Source organism: Sphaeramia orbicularis, chromosome 13, assembly GCF_902148855.1.
Source record: "Sphaeramia orbicularis chromosome 13, fSphaOr1.1, whole genome shotgun sequence".
NCBI lineage: Eukaryota > Metazoa > Chordata > Actinopteri > Kurtiformes > Apogonidae > Sphaeramia > Sphaeramia orbicularis.
This window is the reverse complement of record NC_043969.1, coordinates 43385514-43412136: the sequence shown is the minus strand read 5'-3', so window position 1 is coordinate 43412136 and position 26623 is coordinate 43385514. Positions and strand designations below refer to the sequence as shown.

Sequence of the window (26623 nt, the reverse complement as noted above, 5' to 3'; positions counted from 1 at the left end):
GGTCACCAGATATGACCCATTTGGATGTTCAGAGGCTCCATAGTTACCATGGAAACACCATCATCTTCTACAACATTGATTCACCAGTAAAACCCATGGAGTTGGATCAATGACAGTGGATGGAGACACTTGGTTTATGTTCAGTTAATGATAGATTTGCTGAAAAAGTCACATATTTTTCAGTTTTCTCTGTTTTGATATAATAACCATTGAATTTACTCTGAGTTTTCATGAACATCTACATGATCAGTGAATTAAATATAGGGGAAAATATATGATTTACACTGAAAAATGCAAAATACAGAGGATAATATTATAATAAATGATAATAAATCACTTAAGAAAGGTTAAATAAAGAGAAAAATTCATTTGTGAACTGCCACAAAAGTAACACTGGGTCTTATGGGTTAAAGTATAAAAGGCAGGTTTTCTATATTTGCTCATTTCAATAAACCTGTTGATGTCCTCTGTCATAATATGTAACCCTTTTAGAGCCTCCTGTGCTTCTGTATAACTGTCTTGGGATGGATGGATGGAAGGATGGATGGACACTGATCATCTCACTTTTATCCGGTTTCTGTCAGAATCATGTGTTGGATGGAGTTAGACAGAGAAATTACACATTACTCATCCATTAATATCTCAGACATCTGGGTGTTAACAGTAGGAAAATTTCTCCTTCTTGGCCAGATACGTGGATGTTTCTTTGGATTCATCCATCTCTTCCAGAGAACGTCTCTGTCTTTACTCCTGTTGAGTGATGCTATATGTCACAATCTGCAACAAAACATGCAAATTAGATTAATTTTCTGTTTATGTTGTACACATTTTCTGAAGAATCCTATAAAGTAGAATAATATCAGCATATCTCACATGTCGTTACTGGAAAAAAGGCCCAATTCAGATCATCCAAATAGAATATTCTGTTGATGTCACCTGTTGAATTACACTAGTACTGCATAAGAATAAGATTAATGACATTTAAGACATTTACAAAAAGAGTTGTGTGTCCTCACTCAGAGCAGGCATGATGTACCAAATCCAGAGTGAAAATATAAATTAGCAAGGTACAGGAAAACACAAATAATGCATCTGTTTCCTTTGAGTTGGGCTTTGGATTGAAGTATCAGTGTTAAAGTCAGAATGTATGCTGTGGGTGGTGGTGTGAAAATTCACTATATGGACAAAAGTATTGGGACACATTGAATTCAGGTGTTTCTGTTCTAACAGGGGTCTGGGATACAAAGCAATAATGACAAATGTTATAATATAGTTTTATATTGTGATAAATATCATTCCATTGGTTAGTTTGGTTTTGTTATCTTTGCTTCCAAAATGCCTCATAGATGGTTTTTACTTAACTTCTCTAAACGTTGATTTTTTTTTTTTTTTTTTTTTTGTATCCATGACTATGATTTTCAGTGTTCTACCTCTAAATTTCTAAAATGTTTTTCATGCTCTGACTGTAAATAATAATTTTCTACCACAACTAACCATCTACTTTCTTAACATCTCACTTTGGAAGAAAAATCTATCATGAAACTTTAAGGAAATATTGATGTTTATATCTCAAATCAGCATGAACAGGATATCTTACAGCAGTAACCATGATGTGTCCCAGTATTTTTGTCCATTTGGTTTATAAACATCAATATTTCCTTAAAGTTTAATCGGAGATTTTTCTTTCTTAGTGAGATGTGAAGAAAGTAGATGGTTATTTTTGGTAGAAAATTATTATTCACTAAGACTCCAACGTCGCCCAGAGCTGATGATACATCCATGACAGTTTACTGAAAGAACCTGGGTTAATGCAGTATAAGATGATGTGATCCATGTCTTTAATCCTCCAGCTCATGTCAGTCTTCCTTTACATCTCTCATTTAGATGCCATGCCATATTTCTGTTGCCGAGTTGCCGTTTAACGCCTTTCTCGTCCTCTGTGTTTTGCAGGTTTGCTGCTCAGACCAGGAAGTGCGTGCTGGACTCGGGGGCTGCTGGCAGGGGTCAAAGTGCACCATGGACAGTGGCCTCAGGGTCCTCCTGTCCACTGTGCTGTGTCTGAGCCAGTCCCTGCTCATCAGCTGCTCGTGTAAGTCCTCATGTATTATCAATGAAATCCATGTGTGATGTGAAGGATGACTGGCTCCATGCACGTACCCACAGTTTTATTCCATTTCAGTTTTACAGCCTGCACTTTTTCACTCTAATCAGCCGTTTCCTGCAGCTGCTGTTTCAGCAAACAACCTCAGATAAAACCTCTGTATGTTATGGAATTGCTGACAGACTCACTGCTGGAGATTATACAGTACATCTTGGGCATTTTGCAGAGTTTTCTTCTTCCAAGAGTTAAAAAAAGATATTTTCAGCTCTGCATATTTTCAAATGTCCCTTCATGGTTCACCAGAATGTTGAAGAAGTGAAGTTCTCTAATAAAAGATGTCTTCGACTGTTTTCCAAAAACAGCCAAAACATTCCTATCACCGCAGGTCTCACATCACCGAGGGTCACTTATCAACAACACAACTTAAGCCAAATGTGGCCTCTGGGGTGTTTTTCACTTTTTTATGGTTTATAAAGCTATAAAACATTTATAAAGCTCTGGATTTAGGTTCTATGTATATCTTAGAATATGAATAGTAAGAACTGCGGAAAAGTAGCCACCACTTTACCTTTCAGTGCCACATGAGGGGAGGAGAAAGAAGCATAGACTGTAGATATTTCAGTAATAATAGACGTCTGTTGAAACGTGTCCTTTTTATAAATGTTATATTTGCTTTTTCTGACCAGAAAAACCTAAAGCTCTCACCTTCTGTTTAATATTAGTAAGAATCACACGTGTAACTGAGGCTACGTTCAGACAGCTGGTCTTAATGCACAATTCAGATTTTTTTTTGTGAAATACGATTTTTTTATATTACATGTTAAATGCAAATTCTATCAGTTTTGAGTATGAACTGAATGTGACCCTGAAGTGACCCGCATGTGCAAAAGAGGTCCTGACGTAATATGTGACCACACAGGCACGCACTGTTTACGGAAGTGACACTCCTGGGATGCAGAATTGTGATGTTTGTCGGATTTCAGTGACATAAAGGTCGGATAAATGCGACCTACCTGTTCAGACTGAAGTCGAAGTCAATTGAAAAATATCAGGTACATATCGGGTTTAGGACCAATATGAAAGTGGCCTGGGTCGGATTTAAAAAAAAAATCAGATTTGTGCTGTTCAAACTGTCTTTAACAGATCGGATACAGGTCACATATGGGCAAAAAAATCGGATTTGGGCCACATTTGTCTGCAGTCTGAACGTAGCCTTACTTGACTCTTGCAGTACTATGTTTTGTGATAATGTATTGATTCTCCAAGGAAAATTAATGTTTTTAATTAGCTTAGATGTAAACAAACAGCAGCACACAATAGTTCAGTTTGTGTTGTGTTTTACATTTTAATATCGGCCCAGTTTTCCTAAGGTTAGATATGTTAGACGTTTCAAAATGATCAACTGTCTTCTTCATCTTCTTCTCCTTCTCCTCCTTCTCCTCCTTCTCCTTTTCCTTCTTCTCCTTCATCTTCTTCTCCATTTTCTTCTCCTCCTCCATAATATTCTCCATCTTCTTCTCATCCTCCTCCTCTGTCTTCTCCTTCTCCTCCTCCTGCTCCTCCTTCATCTTCTTCTCCATCTTCGTTGCCTCCTCTTCCTTCATCTTCTTCTTCATCTTCCTCTCCTCCTCCTTTTTCTTCTTCTTCTACTTTTTCTCCTCCTTCGTCTTTGTCTTCTTCTCCCTCTTCTTCTCCAACATTTTCTCCCTCTCCTTCTTCTTCATCTTCTTCTCCTCCTCCTCCTCCTTCTTTTTCTTCTTCTCTTGTCCTTCTAGCTCAGTATCCCTCTTTCCGCTCTGAACCCACCTCCTTGGTTCAGAGTCTAGGCTCAGTTGCTCACCTGCGCTGCTCCGTAAACCCTCCATCGGCTGTGGTCTCCTGGCGTTTCGGAGGACGCCCCCTGGACCCGGACGCCCTGCCCGGACTGGAGATCAGTGGGGGCACCCTCACCATCTCCTCCCTTCAACCCGGTCACGTTGGCGCGTACCAATGCGTGGCGCGCTCGGAGCACGGGCCGGCCGTCGCCAGCCGCCAAGCACGCGTGGCGATCGCAGGTACGGATACGGAGAACGAGGCCTCTGTGTGTACTTGTACTCACTTCAAAGCAGGGGGTAAAGAAAGGGAGGAAGCCGCTTAGCAAAGAGGAAGGTCATTTAGCCAGTGTTGAACGGTCTGAAAGAATGCTGTCCTCGGCCGCCTGCTGCTGAGTGGCAGAGGGGAAGGAAGCAGTAGGAGTTTTTCAGTCGGGCGCCCTTCCAGATGCCTCTTGACCAGTGTCCTTAATGAGCCCCGGGCCTTCCTGCGCAGTGTGCTCTGTTCCTGCCGGGACACTGCAAACGCACTGAAGGGCTCGACCCTGATCTGGAACTGTATCAGGCATGAATAGAGTCACTCACTGCAACAATAAACAAACCTAGAGATCCAACACAAACATCTCAACTCAAGTAGCGCCACTTGGCCTTGACTGCGCTGATACTCGGCTCATATTCAATGTCCGATGTTTAGCACAGAATGTCATATTAACCCATAAAAATCCAAGTGCTACTTCTGTGGCAGTTCCCAAATGATTTTTTGGTCTTTATTTATCCTCTCTTAAGTGATTTATCACCATTTATTATATGTTTCAGATATTTTTTATTGCGAAGCCTTATCATAGTACAGACTTGAAATCGCCTTTATTCTCCATTATGCTTCATTTTTGATATCAACATAACAAACGCCCCATCAGAAATGAAAAGACAACAACATTGATAGAGTGAGAAGAAAAGAAAAAGAAGGGGGCAGAAAACAAAGACACAATTTGACATCCCACCCACCCAACCCCTCCTCCCCATCCCCAGAGCCACTGAGATGAATTGGTGTAGTGCTACGGTGTGGACTACTGCTTATGTAGTGGATCTTAACTGTCCGGCCCCTTCCATATATGACATCACTGGTTTCCAAATTTTTTCAGATTCTCCCAGTTTGTCATTAAGTGTATATCCAATCCTCTCTTAGTGAAGGGTATCTGTCATTGTTTTCATCCAGGCTTTAAAAGCTGGTGTCTCTTTTGACTTCCACAACAGGAGAAATCACCATTTATTATAATACTTTGCTCTCTATTTTGCGATTTTTTTTTCAGTGAAAATCAGGTATTTTCCCATATTGAATTTACTGATCATGTAGATTTTCATACAGCTCAGATTGAAGTGGGTGTTGTCAGAACCAGAAAAAGTGAGTTTTCCTGCAGAGATATCATTAACTGAATATAAAACAAGTGTCTCCAGCCACTGTCATTGAACCAAACTTCATGGGTTTTACTGGTGAATCAATATTGTAGAAGATGACAGTGTTTCTATGTTCACTATGGAGCCCCTGAACGTCCAAATGGGTCATTTCTGATGACAATGAAAAGATGACAAACTATATTTTACCCCAATTGTTTACATGTATTGATAGGATTGGTGGATCAACAGGTATTAAACATTTTAGATGGATGTTTAAAGGAGTCTTCTTGTTCTTTGGGGGGTTTCCATGCAGAAATCTCACAATATGAAGAAGGCAGGCGGCGGACGTTATCGGTGCGGGAAGGCAGCACGGCGCTTATAGAGTGTCGTCTACCGCATAGCATCCCCCCAGCTCTGCCACGGCTACGAGTACGAGGGGAGTGGATAGAAGAGTCAACAGGTACGATCACACCCAGTCAGATGAACGATATGTGTTTTCTCTGATTGTATACACTTTCCACATCAACTAAAAAAAACAAAACAAAAAAAAACAAAACCCCCTGATAGATATGGCTGTATTTACTGCTTTACTTGCAGATTATAAATGGAGTCTCTGTGCAACAGGTGTTTTATTTTATCTAACAGTTTCTCATTTAGTGTTTTGGCAAGATAGACTGATTAACCAGCGCTGACAGGATGAGTTACATCAGCAGAACTCTGATAGAGGATAAAAGCTAATATTGGCCTTCAAGTGGATTTACTGACTTTGAAGGAACATGAAAACAGAAAAGCCTCACCTAGAACTTTGACATTTAGTTTGATACTCAGGGACAGTTTATAACTTTGTATTAGATTAGTTCAGTTCAAGAAATATCTAGTTTCTTACAAAGTCAAAGTAGTAAATTCTCAGCTGTATTGGTAATGCGTAATATTGACAAAAGTATTGGGACTCATTGAATTCAGGGGTTTCATTGCTAACAGGTGATGTGACTGCTAAACCATAAAATCATTGCAATATATACATTCTGTTGTAGTTTGTTGTGTTACTGATTGTGTTGTTACTATCATTGTTTTCTTCAACTCCTACTCATTAAGGAAAATCGGCCTTTAACTTTGCAAGAAATACTGATTTGACGTTTAACGTGACAATTATTGACAACTGACATGAACATTTTTTTCATGACAATAGTACAAATCAACATGAAGGTGAAGTTCAACAACCCGTAGTTGTGAAGTGTTTTCATATCAACCTTTAAAAATCCATTACAGGTCAACTTCTAGGACAGAAAGAAAAAACTAAACAATTTGATTGAACTTTTTTTGTAATTACGCATCTTTTTATTTGGAAGGCAAATGTCCATCACATACATTAATTACAGCCTTAATCATTTAAGAAAATAAAACAGGATGGATGTAGAAAGTTTGAGTGATTATATCCATACTGCCCTCCCGGGATTTCCTTTTACGTACCACTAATTTTCAGTTAAAGCAATAACAACAAAACAGTAAAGGGGGGGCGCACCACCGCATACAATCAAAACATCACATAAAAAAGGGGATAGGTTCACACAAAGCACAAGTACAATCAAATGAAATCAGATCTGATTGGTTTTACATACTCAGTCCATTTGGACCAGATCTTATAAAATTTTTCTTTTTCAGCTTTGAGGGAAATAGATATCTTCTCCATAACATAAATCTCATAGACAATTCCAATCCATTCATCAATGGTGGGTGGTTCTACTTTTAACCATTTCCTTGTGACAGATTTCTTACTGGCTGCCAACAGTTTTTTGTCTTTGATGTTTGATTGAACTTTTAACATCTACTCATTTCTGGAGCCTCTAACCCCCAACTTACAGAAAACAAAAAACTGTAACTACATATTATTAGAAGTCATTGTTCTAGTTTCTGCATTAAATATACAATTGAAACTCAATCTAAACTGCATTAGTTTAAACATCACTCAAAATGTAGCAATAATAATAGGTCACTGCTGACCTGATGGATGTTGGCAGTTTATTAAACAGGTAGAAATGGATGAAATAACCATGAAGAAGGATTACAGTTAAGTTTGTATCTGTCAGCTTTTCTGTTTTTATAGCAGAAACTGAAACCTCAGTCTGAAACTTGAAATATGACACTGTTTTGGTGTATTTTGACATGTCCTTCTCTTTCCAGATGACTATTTAGTTCTTCCATCTGGGAATCTTCAGATTATCTCAGTTTCATCCCAACATCAAGGCATGTATAAATGTGGCGCTTACAACCCTGTTACCCGGGAAACCGTCATGCAGCCTCACGGTACCAAGATATCCATCAAATGTAAGTGTCATCATTTTAAGTTTTAAGCTACAGAACATTAACGTGGACGTGTCCATTAACACGACTCGTTTCTTTGTGTAGATTCAGAAACCTCGTCTCCTGCGCGGGTCATTTACCCATCAGCCCCGGTGACTCTGACGGTGCAGCAGTCACAGCCGCTGACGCTGGAATGCGTTGTGTCTGGGAGTCCTCCACCGATGGCCAAGTGGTTTAAGAACAGCAAAGAGGTAACACTGGGGCCGTCTCTCAAACGACAACACAACAACCTTGCCTTCGCCACGGTGACGAAAAGTGACGGAGGGAGTTACACTTGCGCTGCCGAAACCGAACAGGGAATAATCACCAGTGCCAGCTATACTGTGAACGTTTTAGGTAAGAACAAGTGTTATAAGTAACTGTAGTAGTAAGTATACTTTCTATAATCCACTGAAACCACATTGGAGACTGTTAAATGGAATGCTCGCTGTGGGATAAATAAATCTATCTATCTGTCAAGTGTTATAAGTACCTGTAAACATAAATGACCTACATTTAGAGGGTCATCTATCAGAAATGTGAAAATGAACTAACAAAGACAGTAATTTAAGACAAGACTTGATGTTGTGGAAGTGGTTTTTAGCATTAAATGGGTTAAATTTATCTCAGTAGTATCTGCATTATCTTTGAAAATTTAGATAAAAGAGGCTTGACGAGATTATTTTAGTGTTTAGTAGCAAAAATAACACTCATTTTCCAGAGTTCAGATGCCCTTTACAGTTGTTGATTTGGCTCGTGGTTCTTTCATTACTATGTTTGCCTTTTTCTCATGTATTTTTAATTGTCAGTAGCTGTTTGATGGCTTTAAATGGAAAAATGGACATTGGCGCTGAGACTCGTAACAAATATCTTTGAGAAATGATGGAAAGAATAGACTCCAGTTTATTAGTCAGAAATTCCAAGTAAAATAAGTGTTTTTTTATACCCTGTCTGACTGTGAGGGAAGTTATTGACTTAAGGATGTTTTCCCTTGTATTTTTATTTGTTAAGACTTTTTGGCACTTCTCTTATGATTGTTATGTTCTCCTTTCTTCTATTTTCTTCTATTATTTAAGAAAGTTGTTCAAGAAGGAAATAACTTTACCATTCTTTCGTTTTTCTTTGCAGAACCTGTGTCCATCATCGAAGGCCTGACAGACCAGATCAAACATCCAGGCTCCTCCGCTCAGTTTACCTGCGTAGCTAAGGGAAACCCAGCCCCGAATGTCACCTGGATGTTCAACGCTGAATCCATCACCCCATCGCAGCGATTTCAGATCAGTGGAGCCTCGCTGGTTGTTACAGATGTGACGCCACAGGATGAGGGAGTTTATCAGTGTCTGTTGGACAACGGGATCGGAGTGGCACAGTCGTACTGTATGATGTCTGTCCAGTCAGGTGGGTGTCTTTAACTTAAAGCCTATCTTTGTAAATCTTATCTGATTATGTGTATAGATACAGTACATGAATGCATAAAATAATGAACAGACATCATAGAATCTGTTTTCGGATGTTATCCTTCACCTGATACATAAAAACTTCCTTTAGCTTTTGCTGAAATTGTTAAGAGCCAACGTGATATCATGAATTGTGTACAGACAACACGCCACTTTTAATTGGCGTGTTATCTGAACGCATTATAAGCTTTCCACGTGTATGTTTGTGCTGTGTCAAATGCCACGCGATTAGTGGATAGGAGTTAGGGTTAGCGCTTACGGATATGTAAACTGGAGATCTTGGCGTACATTTACACTAGGGCTGCACGATATTGGAAAAAACTTACATTGCGATTTTTTTTTAACCCTGCGATATATATTGCTATATGAAAAAATACAGAGGAGTATATAATAGCTGTGTGGTGCTGACGTAATGCTCAAACAAATTAGTTGCGTTTCCTCTCGTTGTGGCAACAGGTGCAAGGCACTGTCGACACAGAACATGTGTTTCAGTATCATCCTTCTTGTAGCCGAAATAATTCCAGATAATTGACATTGCTTTTCTTTTTGGCACCAAGTCTTCGTTTACAGTGATTTACTCTTGTTCATTGCTCATTTTTCAATGTTGTTACCAGTGACTCACTCCAGACTGATTAAGAAAGATTATGCTTAATGGATTGTTATGCTCAGTGTGTGTGACGTACCCTTGAAATTAGATGAGAGCACATTGAGTTAATTTGCCTCCTACATTGCAGGATCTGTGATATGACTATTGTGCACATGTACATCGCGATAACGATGCTTAAACGATATATTGTGCAGCTCTAATTGACACACGATCAAATGGTTTAAGATGGAGAGTCTCTCACCTTTAGATGCCTTCAGGTGCATCTGTATGAGAAGGTATATCTGTCGGTTGGTCCCGTTATAAGTAAAACACAGTATCTCTGAGTGGCTCTGAATTTGGTGCAAACATTCTCTGAACTGAAGAACTCGTGGAGGCCAAAGGTCAAGGTCACTGTGGCATTGTGCCTGTTTATTCTCAAGAAAATGATATCTCAGGACCCGCATACTAGATCATCTTCAAAATCGGTAAAAACCTTCCCTTGGACTCAAAGATGGTGACCAAAGGTCAAAGCTGTTCCCACTAAATGAGCAAAAGCCATGAACAGATAATGATGCAAGGACAGTGGACATATCTGACTGAAGTTACAGCGCTTGTTAAACCTTTTAATTGTGTAATAAATGGTTGAAATGTTGAGCACCTCTAACAGATCTTAGTGCCAGTTCATCATCCAAGATTTTTATAAACCTTCACCAAGGATTAGTTTGAAAAGGTAAAAAGATGCTGTTTCACTTGAGTTTGTTGACGTTAGAGGTTAGTTACTCCTTGGCTTCTCTTTTCGGGGGGGATCTGAGGAAACGTTTATTCCTTCCAGGGTCAGACAGATAGGATAACCCACTTCACATTCCTCTCCATCTACTTTCACTTACGATTCCACCAAAAACAGTGGATTTTCGCTTGAGTTTTGCTTTAAAAGCCGCCATCGCAGAAACGCGGGGTGTTGTTGGAAAGGGTTAAGGCGTCTTACCAGGAGGGATGGCTGGGCCTCGGCGTATACAGTATCTGCAGGGAGTCCTCGCTCTGTGAGTGTGAATGTGTGTGTGTTTTTCTGAGGGCCGGTAGGAGAGGCTTTGCCAAGGCCGCCCTCCTCCTGAGCCTTGAACTGAGCTTGAGCGTGAGAGTGAGCTTTGTGCACGCCGTCGGGGATAAGCCCCCGGACGCTGGAATGTAAGGAGTAGCCATGAAGGGTTATGACGAGGACCAGACCACCCAGCTGTCAACATCATACACAAATGCCTTTTATTTATTAACACATCACAACCCCCCACCCCGCATCACCAGCACCAGGTCCCCCCCCCCAGGCCTTCCCTTCTCCTCTCCCTCCCCGGCCCCATTCCTTCGGCTCGGCCCTGTATCTGCGGAATGATTAATACGACCAAATGCGGTACTCGGGGAGTACAAATCAGACGGGACCGGGGCGGGTTCGCTGTAAAACATTCGCTTCTTTCCAGAGATTAAGAAGAAGAATGAGATTTAATATCTTTTTTCGCTGCTTTATACACAAAAACAGAATGTTAAGCTGATAAGCAGAATGTGCCCGGTGAAAGGTAAACAGTCCGAGGTCGGTTTGTGTTTTTTTTTTTTTGACGTACCAGGCACCAGGGTTTGTCTGATGCCCTTTACCTTCAGAATAAACAGCGCCGTTATTAATGTACGCTGTGTGTTATTACAGTTCATCCCAGAACGCAATCTGAAAGAGCTGTCTGTTTGGGAGTGTTGTGTCCATCACCATGACAACAGCCTCCTCTCATCCGATAAGTGGGATGTACCATGTGGTTTCTCTTTCCTGTCATTATCCATCACCCCCCCACACACTGTGGTCGATAGTGATTAGTAGTCATCAAGGATTTGGAACTGATGAACATGAAATTAAACAAAAAATTAAAGTCTTGGTGTCAAAAGTAAGTGTCTCAGAGTTTTCGACTGACACAGAGGAGGAAAAAACAATCTGATATTTCAAGAAATGGTAAGAAGTTGTAATTTTGACACGAAGTTTTGATATTTGGAGAAAAAGATCATAATATCACAAGAATAGTGTTGTGATATTACAATTAGAATGTGCACAAATGCATTTGAGAAAAATAGGCATGAAATTGCAAGAATAAAGTATTAATATTTTGAGAAAAAGGCATAATTTTACAAGAAAATGATGTAATAATTTGAAAGAAAATGACATTAGATTACAAAAAAGATTGTTTTATTTTGGGAAAACAATCTGCTATTTCAAGAAATGGTAACAAGTTGTAATTTTGACAGGATGAAGTTTTATTATTTGGAGAAAAGTATCATAACATCACAAAACTAGTGTTGTAATATTACAATAAGAATGTGTACGAATGAATTTGAGAAATATAGGCATGCGATCACAAGAATAAAGTCTTAATATTTTGAGAAAAAGGCCTAATTTTACAAGAAAAAACATGAAAGAATTTGAGAGAAAATGACATTAGATTACATGAATAAGGTTGTTGTATTTTGGGGAAAAAAAGTCAGTATGACAGGAATCTATTTGTAATAATCTTGAGACAAGTTGGATAATTATGATAATTTAAGAAAAAAGCTGCAAAACTGTCGATGAAAGTCATATTTCAAAAAGAACTCACTATTACAAGACTGAATTTGTGATAATTACTAGTATTGGGAATAAAGTTGTAATAATTTCAGAGAAAAGTCAGAATGTTATGAAATGAAGTTAGAATATTTAGAGAAAAAAAATCATAAGATTACAAGAATAAAGTTAGAATATTTAGAGAAAAATGCATAATTTTACCAGAATAAGGTTGAAATAAGTCCAGAAAAAGTCAGAATATTAAAAGAATTAAGTTCTGAGGAATAGTTGAGGGTCAAAAGAGTCAAAAAGTTAGAAAGTCATGAGAACAAAGTAATATTTTTCACCTATTTTTGATTTAATGTTTTGAAATTCATACTTTTTTCATGCCGTTAAATTTTCACTGCTGGTTTTACTTTTCCCTCCCTTATAATCACATGTTATTTAGTTGGAAAAACTCACTACTTTCCATTCTGAGGATCACCTTTCCCTGATTTAACACTGTAACTGGGTTTAAGAATAATGGTCAGAAACAAAGCACCAGTTTTTCTTCTTTTCATGTCTACGTTTTTGATTTAATGGATTCATTTGAGAATCATGTGTAGATTCATCAATACTGTAAATAAACTCTCGTGGCCATAGCTCCGTCTCTGACAGGAAGAAGATATGTAAACGTCCTCCGGTGAACCGAACTCCTTCCAAAGCCCAGACTCTCGTCTCCTGTGATAATCCTCTGTGATTTACTCTCCGGTTTACTCCCAGGTGTTCCTCTGTAATGGACTGACCCTGTTCAGAGTAGACCTGGCCTTGGATTTGTCTCCAGGTGTAGCTGCACTTACGTATGATATATCGGTGCTTTCCATCAGACGGCGTGGCCTTAATTGCCTCCTCTCGTATCTCTGCATCGTCGTCATCAGAGGAGGAGGAGGGGAGGGATGGGGGAGGGGGCGGAGTCCTGGCTGTGGTTGAAGTATGAGTCAGAGCGGCGGAGGGCAGAGGGAGGCAGTCCTGGATGTAGTACTGGGGTCTGCTTCGCTCCGGTATTTTAATGGTTGGAGTGTGGAATGTGTGGCAGCTGGCCACAGTCCCAGGATCAGGTCTAGTGTTACCAGCTCCGGGCCTGTTTGTTTTACAAAGTGAACCGGTGCCGCGCAGAAAACATACCCCCAAAACCAAACCAAACCAAGCCGGACCCGGGTCCCTGTGGCAGACCCTCTCCCCTTTTAGGTTTTTCAGCTGCGACACTCTTTGACTGTCATGGCCAGAACTCAGCGTCCAAACGTCTGTGAAAAATTCCACCCGTGCTCTGCCAAACCCGTGTCAGCCGTAATAAGGCTCCCAGCTCGGATGATTTGCCCAGGTGGACCGCTCTGGCTCTGGTTAGGGTTTAATGAAAAAAACAAACAAAGCATGATTATGTAGCGCTGTAGTGGAGATCCAGGTTTTTCTTGTTATTTTATGTAGATTAAAAGACTCGTTCCAAATGTAAAAGTTTCCAGGCCTGGCCATGCTCGGTGCACTGCCACCTCTGTTAGAACCTGAGTCATAACACGGTTCCCCCATTCACAATAAATCTGCTGTACATAAAATCGAATCCCCCAGCGCATACGCCGATCTGCAGGAAATACAGCTTGTTAAGCACACTCTGCACCGTGACTGTATGTTATTAATGCACAGGATTATGTGCAGAGTCTGCGTCGAAGGGAGGATGAAGGGATTTGACCTGTTTATGAGGAACCGAACAGCATCTTTATCTTCGTCTGCACATGGAGATGATGGAAAACATTTAGATTTGGAAGAAAATACATGAGTTTAAGCAGATTGAGGCAGGTTTACATCTAAATGTGTTGCACATTTTTAGAAAATCATCATTAAAAGTGATTTTGGGAAGTTATTTCAGAGTAAAATGTAAGGCCTGTGATGCTAATCTACTATAAAGTTCACATCAGGAGATTATTCTCTTCATTTTAGTTCATTTAATTGATTATTTTGTTTTTTTCTTTTTCATTTGTGGAATTGGTTTATTTCATTTACTCATTTGCTTTTTTTGTGTTTTAATTTTGTGCTATTAAACGTATTTCTGATCATTATAAACTTCTGCAACTAGCAAATAAGTGATTACTTTCAGTAATTTGTTCATTGTATGGTTTTGTAAAAAGAAAAGAAATGGTGAAAAGCCCAAGATGTCATCCTCAAATGTCACAACCCAAAGAGATTCAGTTAATATTACCGATTATTTTATTTTTTTGTTCATTTTGTGCCTTTGTTTGTTCATTTGTTATTCATTTTCCTGAATATTTTGTTCATTATTTTGTTCATTTCAGTGATTAATGTAACATGTTTCATTCATTATGAGCAGCTCCAACCAACAGTTATTGTCCTGAATTGATCTATTGGCCTGAAAAATATCAGAAAATGGTCAGTGTTCCAGAAAGCCCAAGATGTTGTCATCACATGTCCTGTTTGATCCACAACCCAAACATTTTCAGTTCACGGTCACTTAAGAGTTAAAAACAGAAAATATTCACATGTAAGATGCTTTACTTAGAGAATTTAGACTATTTTTCTTGCAAAATCACTCAGTTATGAGAATAGTTGATCAGTTTAATGGGCTAAGTAATAAATAAATCTGTTATCTGTTGCAGCTTTTGCCCTTGTCTAATGAGATTTTGTTTTTCCTGATAGATTCGACCCTGGGCTCCACCACCGGCGACACTCTGGATCCTTCACCGTCGCTCCACCCCATGCAGAGTGACGAAGGCCACGACCACTTCCTGACCGACGACGAAGGCGCAGGCGACTCCATCAACGTCCCGACCGACCGGAGCAACGACCGACCGACACCGGAGGCGCCCATCATCATCAGCCCGCCTCAGACGCACAAACCGGACATGTACGACCTGGAGTGGAGGGCGGGCCGCGACGGAGGCAGCCCCATCAATGCTTATTTCGTTAAATACCGAAAGGTGAGTCTGAAAACAACAAGAAAATTTTGAGGTTTTTTTTCCACTTCAGGCTATGTTTACACCTAGCCAGGTACTTTAGAAAATGGATACCCCCCCCCCCCCCCCCTCTGTTTAAAAAAATTAAAAACTCATGTAGATGGCAGTGTGGTGAGATGATCGAGTACCATTTAGTATTTATCAGAATCCTGAGAGGAATCACAACAAAACATTACTCTTGCTATGAATCTATGGAGATGTAGTTTTTCTAGTTTCGGGTCCAAACAAGTCCAAGACGTGTAACCAATACAATGCAATGCAAATGGATGAGCCAGTGACTTTTTTAACAATCACAAACTGCTTTTCTGATGAGCCGGAGTGGATGAAAAAGGGTTTGAACTCTGAGTCGAACCGTGGTAGTTCTGTAGTCATTAACAGCAGCAATCTGTTTTTCAATCAGGTTTTGACTTTAGTTCTAGAAGACCGCTGTGCATGGATGTAGATTATTATTACTTCATTTACCTTCCACTGAACTGGACAGAACAGATGAAGGACTGATAAGTAAAATATAAAGGATGAAGATGTGGAAACACCTCATGTAAGCCTTATTTTATATCAAGTAAATACACAAAGATCCTGTTAAGCACATGTTGTGGGCGCTAATTAGATAACATGCTAACATTCGCTAGCACCAAACTTCCGCATTTTCTCATTTAATACTTGTAACTTCACTTATCAGCTCCACCCTCTTACTCTAAATTGGATCATATGTGAAGTGGTAGAATATTTCATTGGAAAACTGTGATGTCCCTCCGAAATCTCCATTTCTGTCTGTTTACACACAAACGCGAAAATGGAGATTTGCCGAAATCTTCGTTTTGGCCGGAGTTTTTTGAAACCATAGTTTTCTGTGCATGTGCCAGTTGTTGTAAGTAAACAATAGACACAAACACAGAGACAAATCTCCGCTTTGTCAGATACCGGATACATGTAAACGAAGCCTAAATGTACTTTAACATACAATAGTTAAAGAAAGGTAGCGCCAGCACCTGGACTGAGTGGAAGGTTGGTCATTTCCTGGTTAAAATCCCATGTTTCCTTCAGTCATACTCTCGCTATGACTATAAATCCGCTCCGATGCAGTTAAGACTTTTCTGGCAGCGTCTTCCCAGAGCTGGAAATTGTGACCGAAATCTCACAGGCATTGTTTCTCTGGCGATGGAGCTGTGGAGGATTACACAGCGACAGATGATTTTGTTTTCCTTTGTCATTTTTAGTCATGTGTTTGTGTTTGTCTACGTGTGTGGTCTGTCTGTTTGTCTGTCCGTCTGTCTGCATGTCAGGTCGATGAAATGGGAACAGTGGTGGGGAGTTGGCAAACCGTCCGGGTCCCTGGCAGCGAGAAAACCCTCCGTCTGTCCGAGCTGGAGTCGTCCAGCCTCTACGAGGTGCTGATGGTGGCTCGGAGTTCAGCCGGCGAGGGCCAGCCCGCCATGCTCACCTTCCGCACCGGCAAAGGTCAGTCCAAACTCCAGCTCATGAGCAAAAGCCTTAAAACAACAACTAATCATGTCCTTTAAGTGCGTTCCTCTGCACTCGAGGCTGTTTCTCGTCACATTCCTGGGAACGTAGCACTTTTGGAAGACGCCATTTTCACCCTATTTTGCAACACAGGAAAATTTTCAGCTGCCTAAAGCATCAGCAGTAAATGTCAGAGTTCGGTGTCAGGTCCGCGGAGCATCTGGTCCATTCTGGAATCACAGTTTTCTACTGATATTCAACAGACACTCAGGAAGAAATCCATCAGAGTAGAAACATTCATCCACTTCTATTACAGACAGTCTTCAGAGAGCAGAGAGAACGCAAAGCACTGAGTAATTTACAGCTGGAACAACTGAATATGCGTAATGCTCTGCAATAGAGGAAGCATTAAACCAATTTTATAATTTTCACTTTCACACTTAGAACAATGGGATTTCATGTGTGTTGCCAGGGGGATTTTAGAAATTACAGGGTTTATTAGAGGTATAAGAGAAACTCCAAAGGCATGAATAGGGTTGTTTTTTTCAGGATTATTATTATCATACACATGCTTTCTCAGTGTTTATGTTGAGGTACAACCAAAATATGCAGGAAACATATAAACAGCATAAAAGCAGATACTTCACAACAAAAATATGAACATCACAAATGATGTATTAGGTCATTAAGACAGAAAAAAATAAAAGATAGCTTCTATCTAAAGAGAAACTTTGGTAAGTTCTGAAGGGAGGTTGGTAGGTAGGTGTGCACTGATTGTATAGTTATTATAGGTGATACAAGATTAGACTTTCAGTTTCTTTATTTTGTTTAGATTATTTATTACCCTGGAATCTCCATTATAAATAAAGCGTTTCAGCCCTTTATCACTTTATCTTTGAATGAACACAGATTCACATGTAATTAATGCATCCCTGTAGCTCAGGATAGGATCCCATCAGATAACTGGGAAAGCAATTGAATTAAAATGTGTGTAAACAGAGGTCACACTGAATACTGACCTTTTCCTGTAGAATTCAGTTCTGTTTCTAATGTAGAGGACATCTGTTTCATCTTGTACTTCTTGTTTCCTTCTCATTCAGAGGCTGTAATACATTATATTTTAATGTTTTTATGTGGTTTTACAAAACAGGAATCCAATAAGGATCTGATACTTAATTATATTTTTATATAAAGCTGTGCAACCAACATGCTACTGACTTCCCTTTAGGGTCATGCAATGTTAATTTAGTATTGTACATCTTTCTAGCTTGTGTTATTTGTGCTATTTCATACAAACCAAATGAACAAAAGTACTGTGAAGAAAATGTTAAAAGCTAAACATGGTTCACTGATGTCAGCACATGACTATTTTCATTTTACACATTGAACCTTTAATGTATAAACTTTGATAAACATTGGTACTGATTTAAGCACAACATAAACTTTGTCTTTTGATATTATTCAGATTGAGAGACAGTGGCAAAATTACTGCATTTAATTAAGTAAAAAAAAAAAAAGTGCATGACAAGTGAATTGATCCAAATATTTGACTCTGAGGGGAAACGACTCCTTTAAGTAACAACTTCTAAATATACTCCTGATTATAATCGTTCGTATTCATTGTGAATGTTTTTTTTGTGTGTTTTTCCGACAAATAAAAATAAAAAACAGCAACCACAAATGTTCCTAAAACTGACAATAATGCTATACCACAGTGGGGTTGAAGAATGTTCCCTGGTCAGAAATATGTACAATACTGCCAACAACCATGGATATGATTGTAGCCTGAGGATGGCTCTGAAAAGTCCCACAAAAAAACCCTCTGTGAACGTCGCACACACTGGCAGGAATGGAAGTCAGGTGGAGAAATACTAAATCTAAACTTAGTCCTTTAAAAGAGAACATACAGATTTAACCCTTTATAGGACACTCATAGGAATACTCTGAAATTCAAAATTTTAACCATAGTGTGTTATTGGAGGACCTAACAAGACTTTATTACTTTTGTTGAAAAAAAAAAAAAAATTATGTAGAAAATCAAGGTTAAAGAAGTTACTATATTTGGTTCCGTACCCATAAGTGGCAAAAAAACAATCCAAGAAATATATATAGAAAATACAAGAAAAACACATCTAAGGTGGAAGGAACTTCACTTTTAGAACATTAGACCAACATAAGTGCTGATCCAGACACCTGTCCACATCCACATGATCCCTTTGAACATCATTCCTTACATTAGTACCATTACTTCATGGTACCTAACAAAGCAGGTCCACTCACTGTTCATGCAGAGGTGGACCTTACAGACCCTGGAGACCACATTGGACCTGAGATGGTTGACTCACTGTCCTCACTGTAACTGTTGCTGTCAGTAATCACTTTTACACAGAGATCCCGGAAAAAAGGCGAGATGCTGATCCCACCTTTTTTCCACCATTGATCAAAAGGAGTAACAGAGGTGAGACAGTCTGGACTTTTAAACAGCGGACCTGCATTCTGGAATCAAAGGGGCGGTGATGCAGCGTATAGTGTGATATAGTATAACTTGCGTGAGTATAGCGGTGTTATTAACCTCTCCAGAGTCTTTCACCGTTCCACAAATGCTAGCATGGATAAAGTCCTCCACCTGAAGTGACAACAGCTCGCGGATCTCAATGTCTCCCCAGTTCAACATCTTTCTGGTTGCGTTAATATGTTTGTTTACTGTACATGGCCCACGCTCATTTTTAAATCACCCGGGCATGGGGGTCACAGGCAATACGTCATCAAAACGTCACACCTTGGTTGTGGAACAAGAGGTGTTCCTTTTACATAGCGTTCCGGAATCATGATTCCACCTTTATCAATAAAGGTGAAATATTCCCGTAACAGAATTGCTGTGTTAAAGGGCCTACTGTCTTGTAATGCATGTGGAAATGACCAAAAATTGTCACTTGCTCGATAAAGGGTTAAGATTAAACATCTCAAATACTGAGAACAGGAGTTGCTAAAAGTAAAATGATTCCTTAAGAAGTGTTGAATGAGTCACATGCTCTCAGTGGAAACTCGACCCACCCTGATAAAACCAGAACAGCTCCAGGAACCAGGAGGAAATTTTAGCTTTCAGAGCCAACATCCGGAGCTGGTTCCGTGTTCTCCGGGTGGAACTGATAGCCCTGCAGACCTGTCAGGCCTTGTTTGCTTACTCTTTTTTTTTCTTTCTGTTTTCTCCTTTTAGAAAAGACCACCTCCTCTAACAAGAACCCACCCAAGCCTCCAATCATCTCCATGCCCCCGAAAGCCCCCGAGGACAAAACTCCCAACACGCACTTTGGTGTCGTCATCCATGACAGAGGTAGGACGCCAGCGCTCGGCTTTGCGCAGACGCCTGTTGAGCAGCTGCTGCGGCGTCTTGACTCGATGTTTGTGAGGAGGTCATGGGACTGTCTTGTCGTAGAGTTCATGACCAGACCGGGCTGAGGGGGTCTCAGAGGGGCTGCCGTTTAGATGTGGTCTGCTTTGTTTCTTTGTGCCTCGGAGATCAGACAGTGAAACGATAGTTGACACTGTGTGACGACGCTGAAGGCGGAAAGCTGCGAGATGGCGCTCAGCTTCAGCGTAATACCTAAGTGTCTGTGTGTGCATGTTTACTCGCACTCACATTAATCTTTTCACTAACCCTCTTTTTTCTCTCTCACTCTCTCCTTGCCCTCTCTAACTGTGTGGCTAAGAGCCTCGGCAGTAAGTACACATTCCTCCACGGCATGCTGCTGCTTTTTTTCCCCCTCTTTGTGTTTCATCTTTACATGAGCTGGGATGCGGTGGTTTGCGGTTGCAGTTCTTATAGAGCGCTGCACAAATGACTCTTTAAACCGGAAGTGGGTTTGCGTCATCTGCACAGTGGATTTCATGAATGAGTTTTGGGGGATATGCCTGAAAATATTTCTTTTTCATCCACTGCAACAACATTTACAGTTAAAAACAGCTGTTAGCATGTCAAAACAATATAGTCTTCTTACTCTGTGTATTACCGGTAAGTAAAATCCCTCCAGAGTAAAAGTATTGAAACTTTATCAAGTCCAAATGTTGGTTGAATGTAGTTTCCAAGTTATAGTTTTAGGTCAAAATGTCAAATAGAGAGAATTAATGAGAGAGTGGGTTTTACTCCAAAGGAATGCCTGTCTCAGAGCAAAACACTGTCTGCATATTACAATACATTCACACTACAGGTTCTTTATACTGGAACATTTACAAATCTATGGTATAAATGGACATAAATCAGTATATACAGTCGTGGAAAACATTATTAGACCACCCTTGTTTTCTTCAATTTCTTGTTCATTTTAATGCCTGGTACAACTAAAAGTACATTTGTTTGGACAAATATAATCATAACAACAAACATAGCTCATAATAGTTTAATTTCAGAGCTGATATCGAGACATTTTCCATGGTTTTCTTGATAATAACCAAATCACTTTAGTTCTTACATCAATAGCTATGGCATTGTACTGACAAAAACAGTGCTTTTAGGTGTTCCGTGTTTTCTTTTCTGTATGTTTTAGTCACATGATACACAAAGGAGTTTGTACTTGATTGGATAACCATTGTTTTTGATGACACTTTATGGTCTAATAATTTTTTCTGCGACTATGTGTAATAAGGCTTTATCACATACATTGAAAACATCAGCGAACCAGCACGTTTGTCATTGTTTTTCCAATTCAGCGTATGAAATTATGTAAGATTTAGCATATTTAATCTCAGAGGTAAATCATTTCTAAAAATAAATAAATAAATAAAAATATGGGAGTATGAGTTTAAAGTCCTTAACTGTGATGTTTACAGTAAAAATTTCTGCAATTTTGTTGCCCAATTGGTGCATGAGATAAAGCCTATTCTATTCTATTCTATTCTATTCTATTCTATTCTATTCTATTCTATTCTATTCTAAAAAGAGAGTAAATTGCCTTCAGAAAGCAAAGCACCCACCACTCCCTCTTCATAAAAACATTATCCATTTTGTCTTTGTTTCAATATATGAATCATTTCTCAGACTTAACCATAGACTATATGTAATTAAAGGACGGAGGAGCTGTGATGTTACTGGTTTCTAAACTGGTGTTTTAGAGCCAGTAGTTTGTGATTTGGCCATACCCATGTTGGCGTTCTGGACCTTAATTGTGACCCGTGAAGCCTAATGTAGGAAATATAAATGGAAGTCAATGGTGAGAGACAAAACATTTATGCATCATTTACACATGTGATGTTTGTCAGTTGAAAAGATAATTTTAGTTTAACAATATTAATAAAACACCAATACTTCAGGAAATAAGAATAGAGCGGATATAAAATTAGAAAACTAAAAATGAAATACAAAAATAGAATATAAAATTTTACAAAAGTAAGATAAAAGTAGAGCTCAAATATGCATAGACTCAAAATTTACAGTATTAACAGTTTGTAACAGTCTATAGATCTATGAACCAAGTCTATGTGAAAATAGCGCATTTATATTTTGATAAATATTGCAGATTATTGCATGACCTATTGCACATAATTCATATTTTGCAGGGTTATTTCACATTATTGGAGGTGATAGTATGAGGATGCAGTGAAGGAAGGGACTGAAGAGGAAGAAACACCATAGTTATTAGTTTTAGTTTGTATTTTTCATTTTTGAGGATTATGTTGTTGTGCAGCCTATGTAAGCGTCTGTCTACTTTGTACAATAATCCTAAATCTCACTGGGTTTTTGTTGAGGTAACCAGGTGATGCAAACCTCCGGGTTAAATGTCGTCTGTGAGGCGCTGCACCGCTGTCAGCATTCCGAGTCTAAACTTATTTCTTTTTCTTTGTTTGTGTAGTACCCGTACCCGAAGCGCCCGATCGTCCCACCATCTCCATGGCGACCGAAAGCTCCGTTTACGTCACCTGGATCCCGAGGGCCAATGGCGGCTCTCCGATCACGGCTTTCCGAGTGGAGTACAGGCGTGGACGCAGCGCAGAGTGGGTGGTGGCGGCCGACAACATCTCACCTCTGAAACTGTCTGTGGAAGTTCGCAACCTGGAGCCCGGTGAGGCCAACGTTGAAAACATACAGATCAGAGAAACGCGACATAGACAAGATACAGAAACAGAGAACTGATGATGTGTCGTTAGTTTAACAGATTTATTTGTCTGTTGTCATGTTTTTTAACTGATTTAACCAGTTTTTCTGTGTGTTGTGTATTTGATACTTTGGTTATATGTATTATTATAAATATTTCTGTTTCCTGGACGTTATCTTATTAATATTATTAGTAATATGTGCATCATGGTTTGCATCACTGTAGCTCAAATTTAAGTGTCACTAGTTAGAAACGACTAGACAAGCTGTGTAAGAAAGTCAAAAATGATAATAACAGTTGTATCTTTTAAACACATTGTTTAATGCTTTGGTAAAAGTGATAAGATACGACTGTTAATCCCACCATGGGGAAATTTCACAGTTAACAACAAGCAAGTGCAGAGAAAAAGACAGGTAGAAAAACCACATATGGAAAAAAAAAAAGTTTTGTTATAAATATTCCTGTTTCCTGCATTTTGTCTTTCCAATGTAATGTTTGCATCATAGTTAATGTCACAATAGCTCAAATCTAAATGTCACTAGTTAGAAATGATCAGACAAGATGTATAAAAAAGTAAAAAATCCTAATAATGGTGGTCTGTACTCTAAATGCACTCATACATCAGTCAAAACACTATGAAAATTAGTGAGCATGAGAAGTTACCTAATGGTAAAAAGGACTCAAATGAAACAAAACTAATGTGATATTGACCTTCTATGAACTTTCCATTAGTGTTGGAATTCTACAATAATTATTGATTATTAAAGGCGCTGTGTCGAATAGTCTCCATACAAATCCAATCAGATGCATAACAGTCACAATAAACAGTAAAGCAGATGTTTGTGAACACGGACACTAGGACTGTGTATTATTTGATTTATTCCAGCGTACGACTCCATGATGCTCAGCTGTAACACTGTCTTATGTTTGTTGTCTTACTTAGGCTCCACCTACAAGTTTCGCGTCGTAGCAATGAACTTGTACGGCGAGAGTCCCCACAGCATCCCATCGAAGCCGTACCAGGTTCCCCAGGCCAGTCCTCGGATCACTGATCGGCCCGTAGTCGGACCCCACATCTCATCCACAGACGCCATCAGCGACACGCAGATAATGCTGCGCTGGACTGTAAGTACAGTGTGTATTCATACTCTGTGGATTTTTACACTTAATGTTAAAGTGTTTGGGGAGTTTTTTCTTATTTGATCCACAAGTTTGTTTTTTTACAGACTATGACACAATTTGAGGTGAAGCTTTTGATTTGGGATACTGGGCTTCATAAATCTTATTGAACTGAAATGAAATACTAATATAAACATGACAAAACGGAATAAAAATGAATTAAACGGGTACAGAGCAGAAGTCAATGGTAGCTGTTTAATCCCTTAAAGACCCAAACATCTACCAGCAACAAAAACCCTCCACTGATCTAAAATTTTTCACTGTTGAGTCACTAAACCTATAAATACATGTAAATAATTGGCATAAAATGCAGTTTTTGTCTTTTCATGGTCATCAGATATGACCCATTTGGACGTTCAGAGGCTCAGGAGTGAACATGGAAACACTGTCATCTTCTACAACATCGAATAAAACCCATGAATCAATAAAACCCATGGAATTTTTTGATAGATGACACTAGTTGTAGATAATTTTTTTTGTTTACAATCAATTAATGATATGTTTTGAAAAAAAAGTCTCAGTTTTGCCTGTTTTGGTATAATAACCCTTGAATTTACTTCTATAATATATAATCAGTGAGTTAAATGAAGGAAAATACCAGATTTTCAATGGAAAATGCAAGTTGCAGAGGATGACACAATAAAATATAATGGTAATTCATTTGGGAAAGGTCAAATGTAGGGAAAAAAAGTCCCTAAAAACAGTTCTAGGCCTTCAAGGGTTCAAACTAATATAATAATAATGATCGGTAAGTGCTATATTTAACTATTGCTTTTCGTTAGATGCTTATTTCAACAGTTGTCTACTTTCTAATACTGAAAAGAACAAATAAACCTGGACCTGAACATAAAACTGTCCAAAATCAGTTCAGCTTTAGATGTGATTCTCATTCATTTTAGCTTTTTTTTTTTTAGATTTTATTTTTTGAGTTCTGCTCATATCGACTGGTGCAGAATAGATGAATTTAGATCCATCTTTATTGTCATTGCACAGGTACAAGTCTTCAGCATCAAACTGCAGTTCAATATGCATGTGCAAAATAGTAAATGATGGAAAAGTAACAGTACTGTGGTTAAAACAATGCTACGGTTTAATATAAATAAATACAGGTGTGCGTGAATATAATTAGATGTATGTATAAATCCACATATATACTTTGTTCACAGTTTATGAGAACATAAAGTGAAGCAGAAAGATTAATTGATCCATGTCTTAATAAGTAGGTGTGTCTTTGTCTGGGTTCAATTTGCCATGAAACACATAAACAAAAGCTCATATTTAGTATATTATAAGGTACTGTATGTTCTTTAAATCTGGGTTTTAGAGCAACGCTTTTATATGACAATAAAAAGTAAACGCCTGGAGTTATATTATCCAAACTGCCGCCGTTAATACACGATGCAGTCGCGGAAAAGTAAATGTACCTCATAAATGGAGTTCTTCATGCATGAAGGCGGTGTATTTTCCATAAGATCCAGCGCGGCCCGAACACTGCGGCCACTTTTCCATCTGCTTCACCTGCAGCGTTTGTCTCAATCAGGCCTCAAACCGGCCTGATTAGAGGTCTCGTCCTTCTCCATCTTTACTCCGTTCTCTTCAAAGCTCCACATTTTTCCCCCTGCAGATTGTTCCCTGCTTTTACTCGACCTCAGACAGGCTCATTATTTCCTGAAGTCTACACAGACACTGCAATCACGATCTCGTACATCTGATGATAACAAGGTCGCCATTAGCTGGAGGAAAATCTGCTCTCTTTCACTAATAATTGCCCTGCAGATTGCTGTCGTCTAATGCCATATTTTTTTTTTGCTCCCCCCCCCCTTTCCATCGTTTTCCAGTACAGTCCATCGAGTAACAACAACACTCCGATCCAGGGGTTCTATATTTACTACCGGCCCACGGACAGCGACAACGACAGCGACTACAAAAGGGACGTGGTGGAAGGTAAACGTCTTAATGTTTTCGTGCTGGTGTTGAGGTCACGCTCTGTGCAGATAAACTGGGAGTAACCGATACGGGGCTGCGTCTCTGTGCTTTGATTTATAGCTGTGCTGTCCCCGGGCAGCAGCAGCAGGGCTCTCTGAAATCTGTTTTTAATAAATGGTTGCCAACTAATGGGCCAGAGCTGAAATATGAGAGGAGCCACAGGAGAGGGGCTCAGGTTGCAGAGAGGAATGCTAACAGTCGAAGCTGGTACAGGAAGGGAAGGAGGGGCGTCCCGTCGCTCCACCCAACGCTTTTAACATCTAAATGTGTGTTTTTGTATGTGCTCCGTACTGTGACTCCAAGCCTGGGTGACTCCTGTAAGCACTGTTTGAGTGATTCACACATCAAAAGTTGTCCAGAGAAAGTCAGATCTGTGCTAAAAACATGCAAAAATACATGTTTGTTTATTTATTTGTTTATTTGTCTCAAATTTTGAAGTAAAAAAAAAACCAAAACAATAAAAGCAAGAAATCAATTGCATATGCACCCATCAATGGTCACTAATCACAGAAAAAGTAACAAACTACAATAAATTTCACATAAATGTACATATGAATCAACCCATAAACACAGTTTGAGTGTCAGATTCATAACCAAATATATTTCCTTCATCGGCTATCTATCATATCAAAATAAATAAATAAATAACA

General features: G+C 39.2%; 1 protein-coding gene across 2 annotated transcripts in view; it reads left to right on the top strand.

The window, feature by feature from the left end:
- cdon (cell adhesion associated, oncogene regulated) overlaps positions 1-26623 on the top strand; it is a 64223-nt gene that overhangs the window by 21983 nt on the left and 15617 nt on the right. Inside the window, exons 2-13 of one of the 2 annotated variants that reach the window (XM_030152832.1) lie at positions 1951-2089; positions 3877-4155; positions 5621-5767; positions 7489-7632; positions 7714-8004; positions 8776-9045; positions 14942-15222; positions 16542-16716; positions 19937-20052; positions 22571-22775; positions 23752-23933; positions 25826-25931. In XM_030152832.1, the coding sequence (XP_030008692.1) occupies positions 2017-2089; positions 3877-4155; positions 5621-5767; positions 7489-7632; positions 7714-8004; positions 8776-9045; positions 14942-15222; positions 16542-16716; positions 19937-20052; positions 22571-22775; positions 23752-23933; positions 25826-25931 (2269 nt within the window). In that variant the 5' untranslated portion in view covers positions 1951-2016. Of the gene's footprint in view, positions 1-1950; positions 2090-3876; positions 4156-5620; positions 5768-7488; positions 7633-7713; positions 8005-8775; positions 9046-14941; positions 15223-16541; positions 16717-19936; positions 20054-22565; positions 22776-23751; positions 23934-25825; positions 25932-26623 lie in introns of both variants that reach the window. The other variant, XM_030152831.1, reaches the window with a different exon arrangement.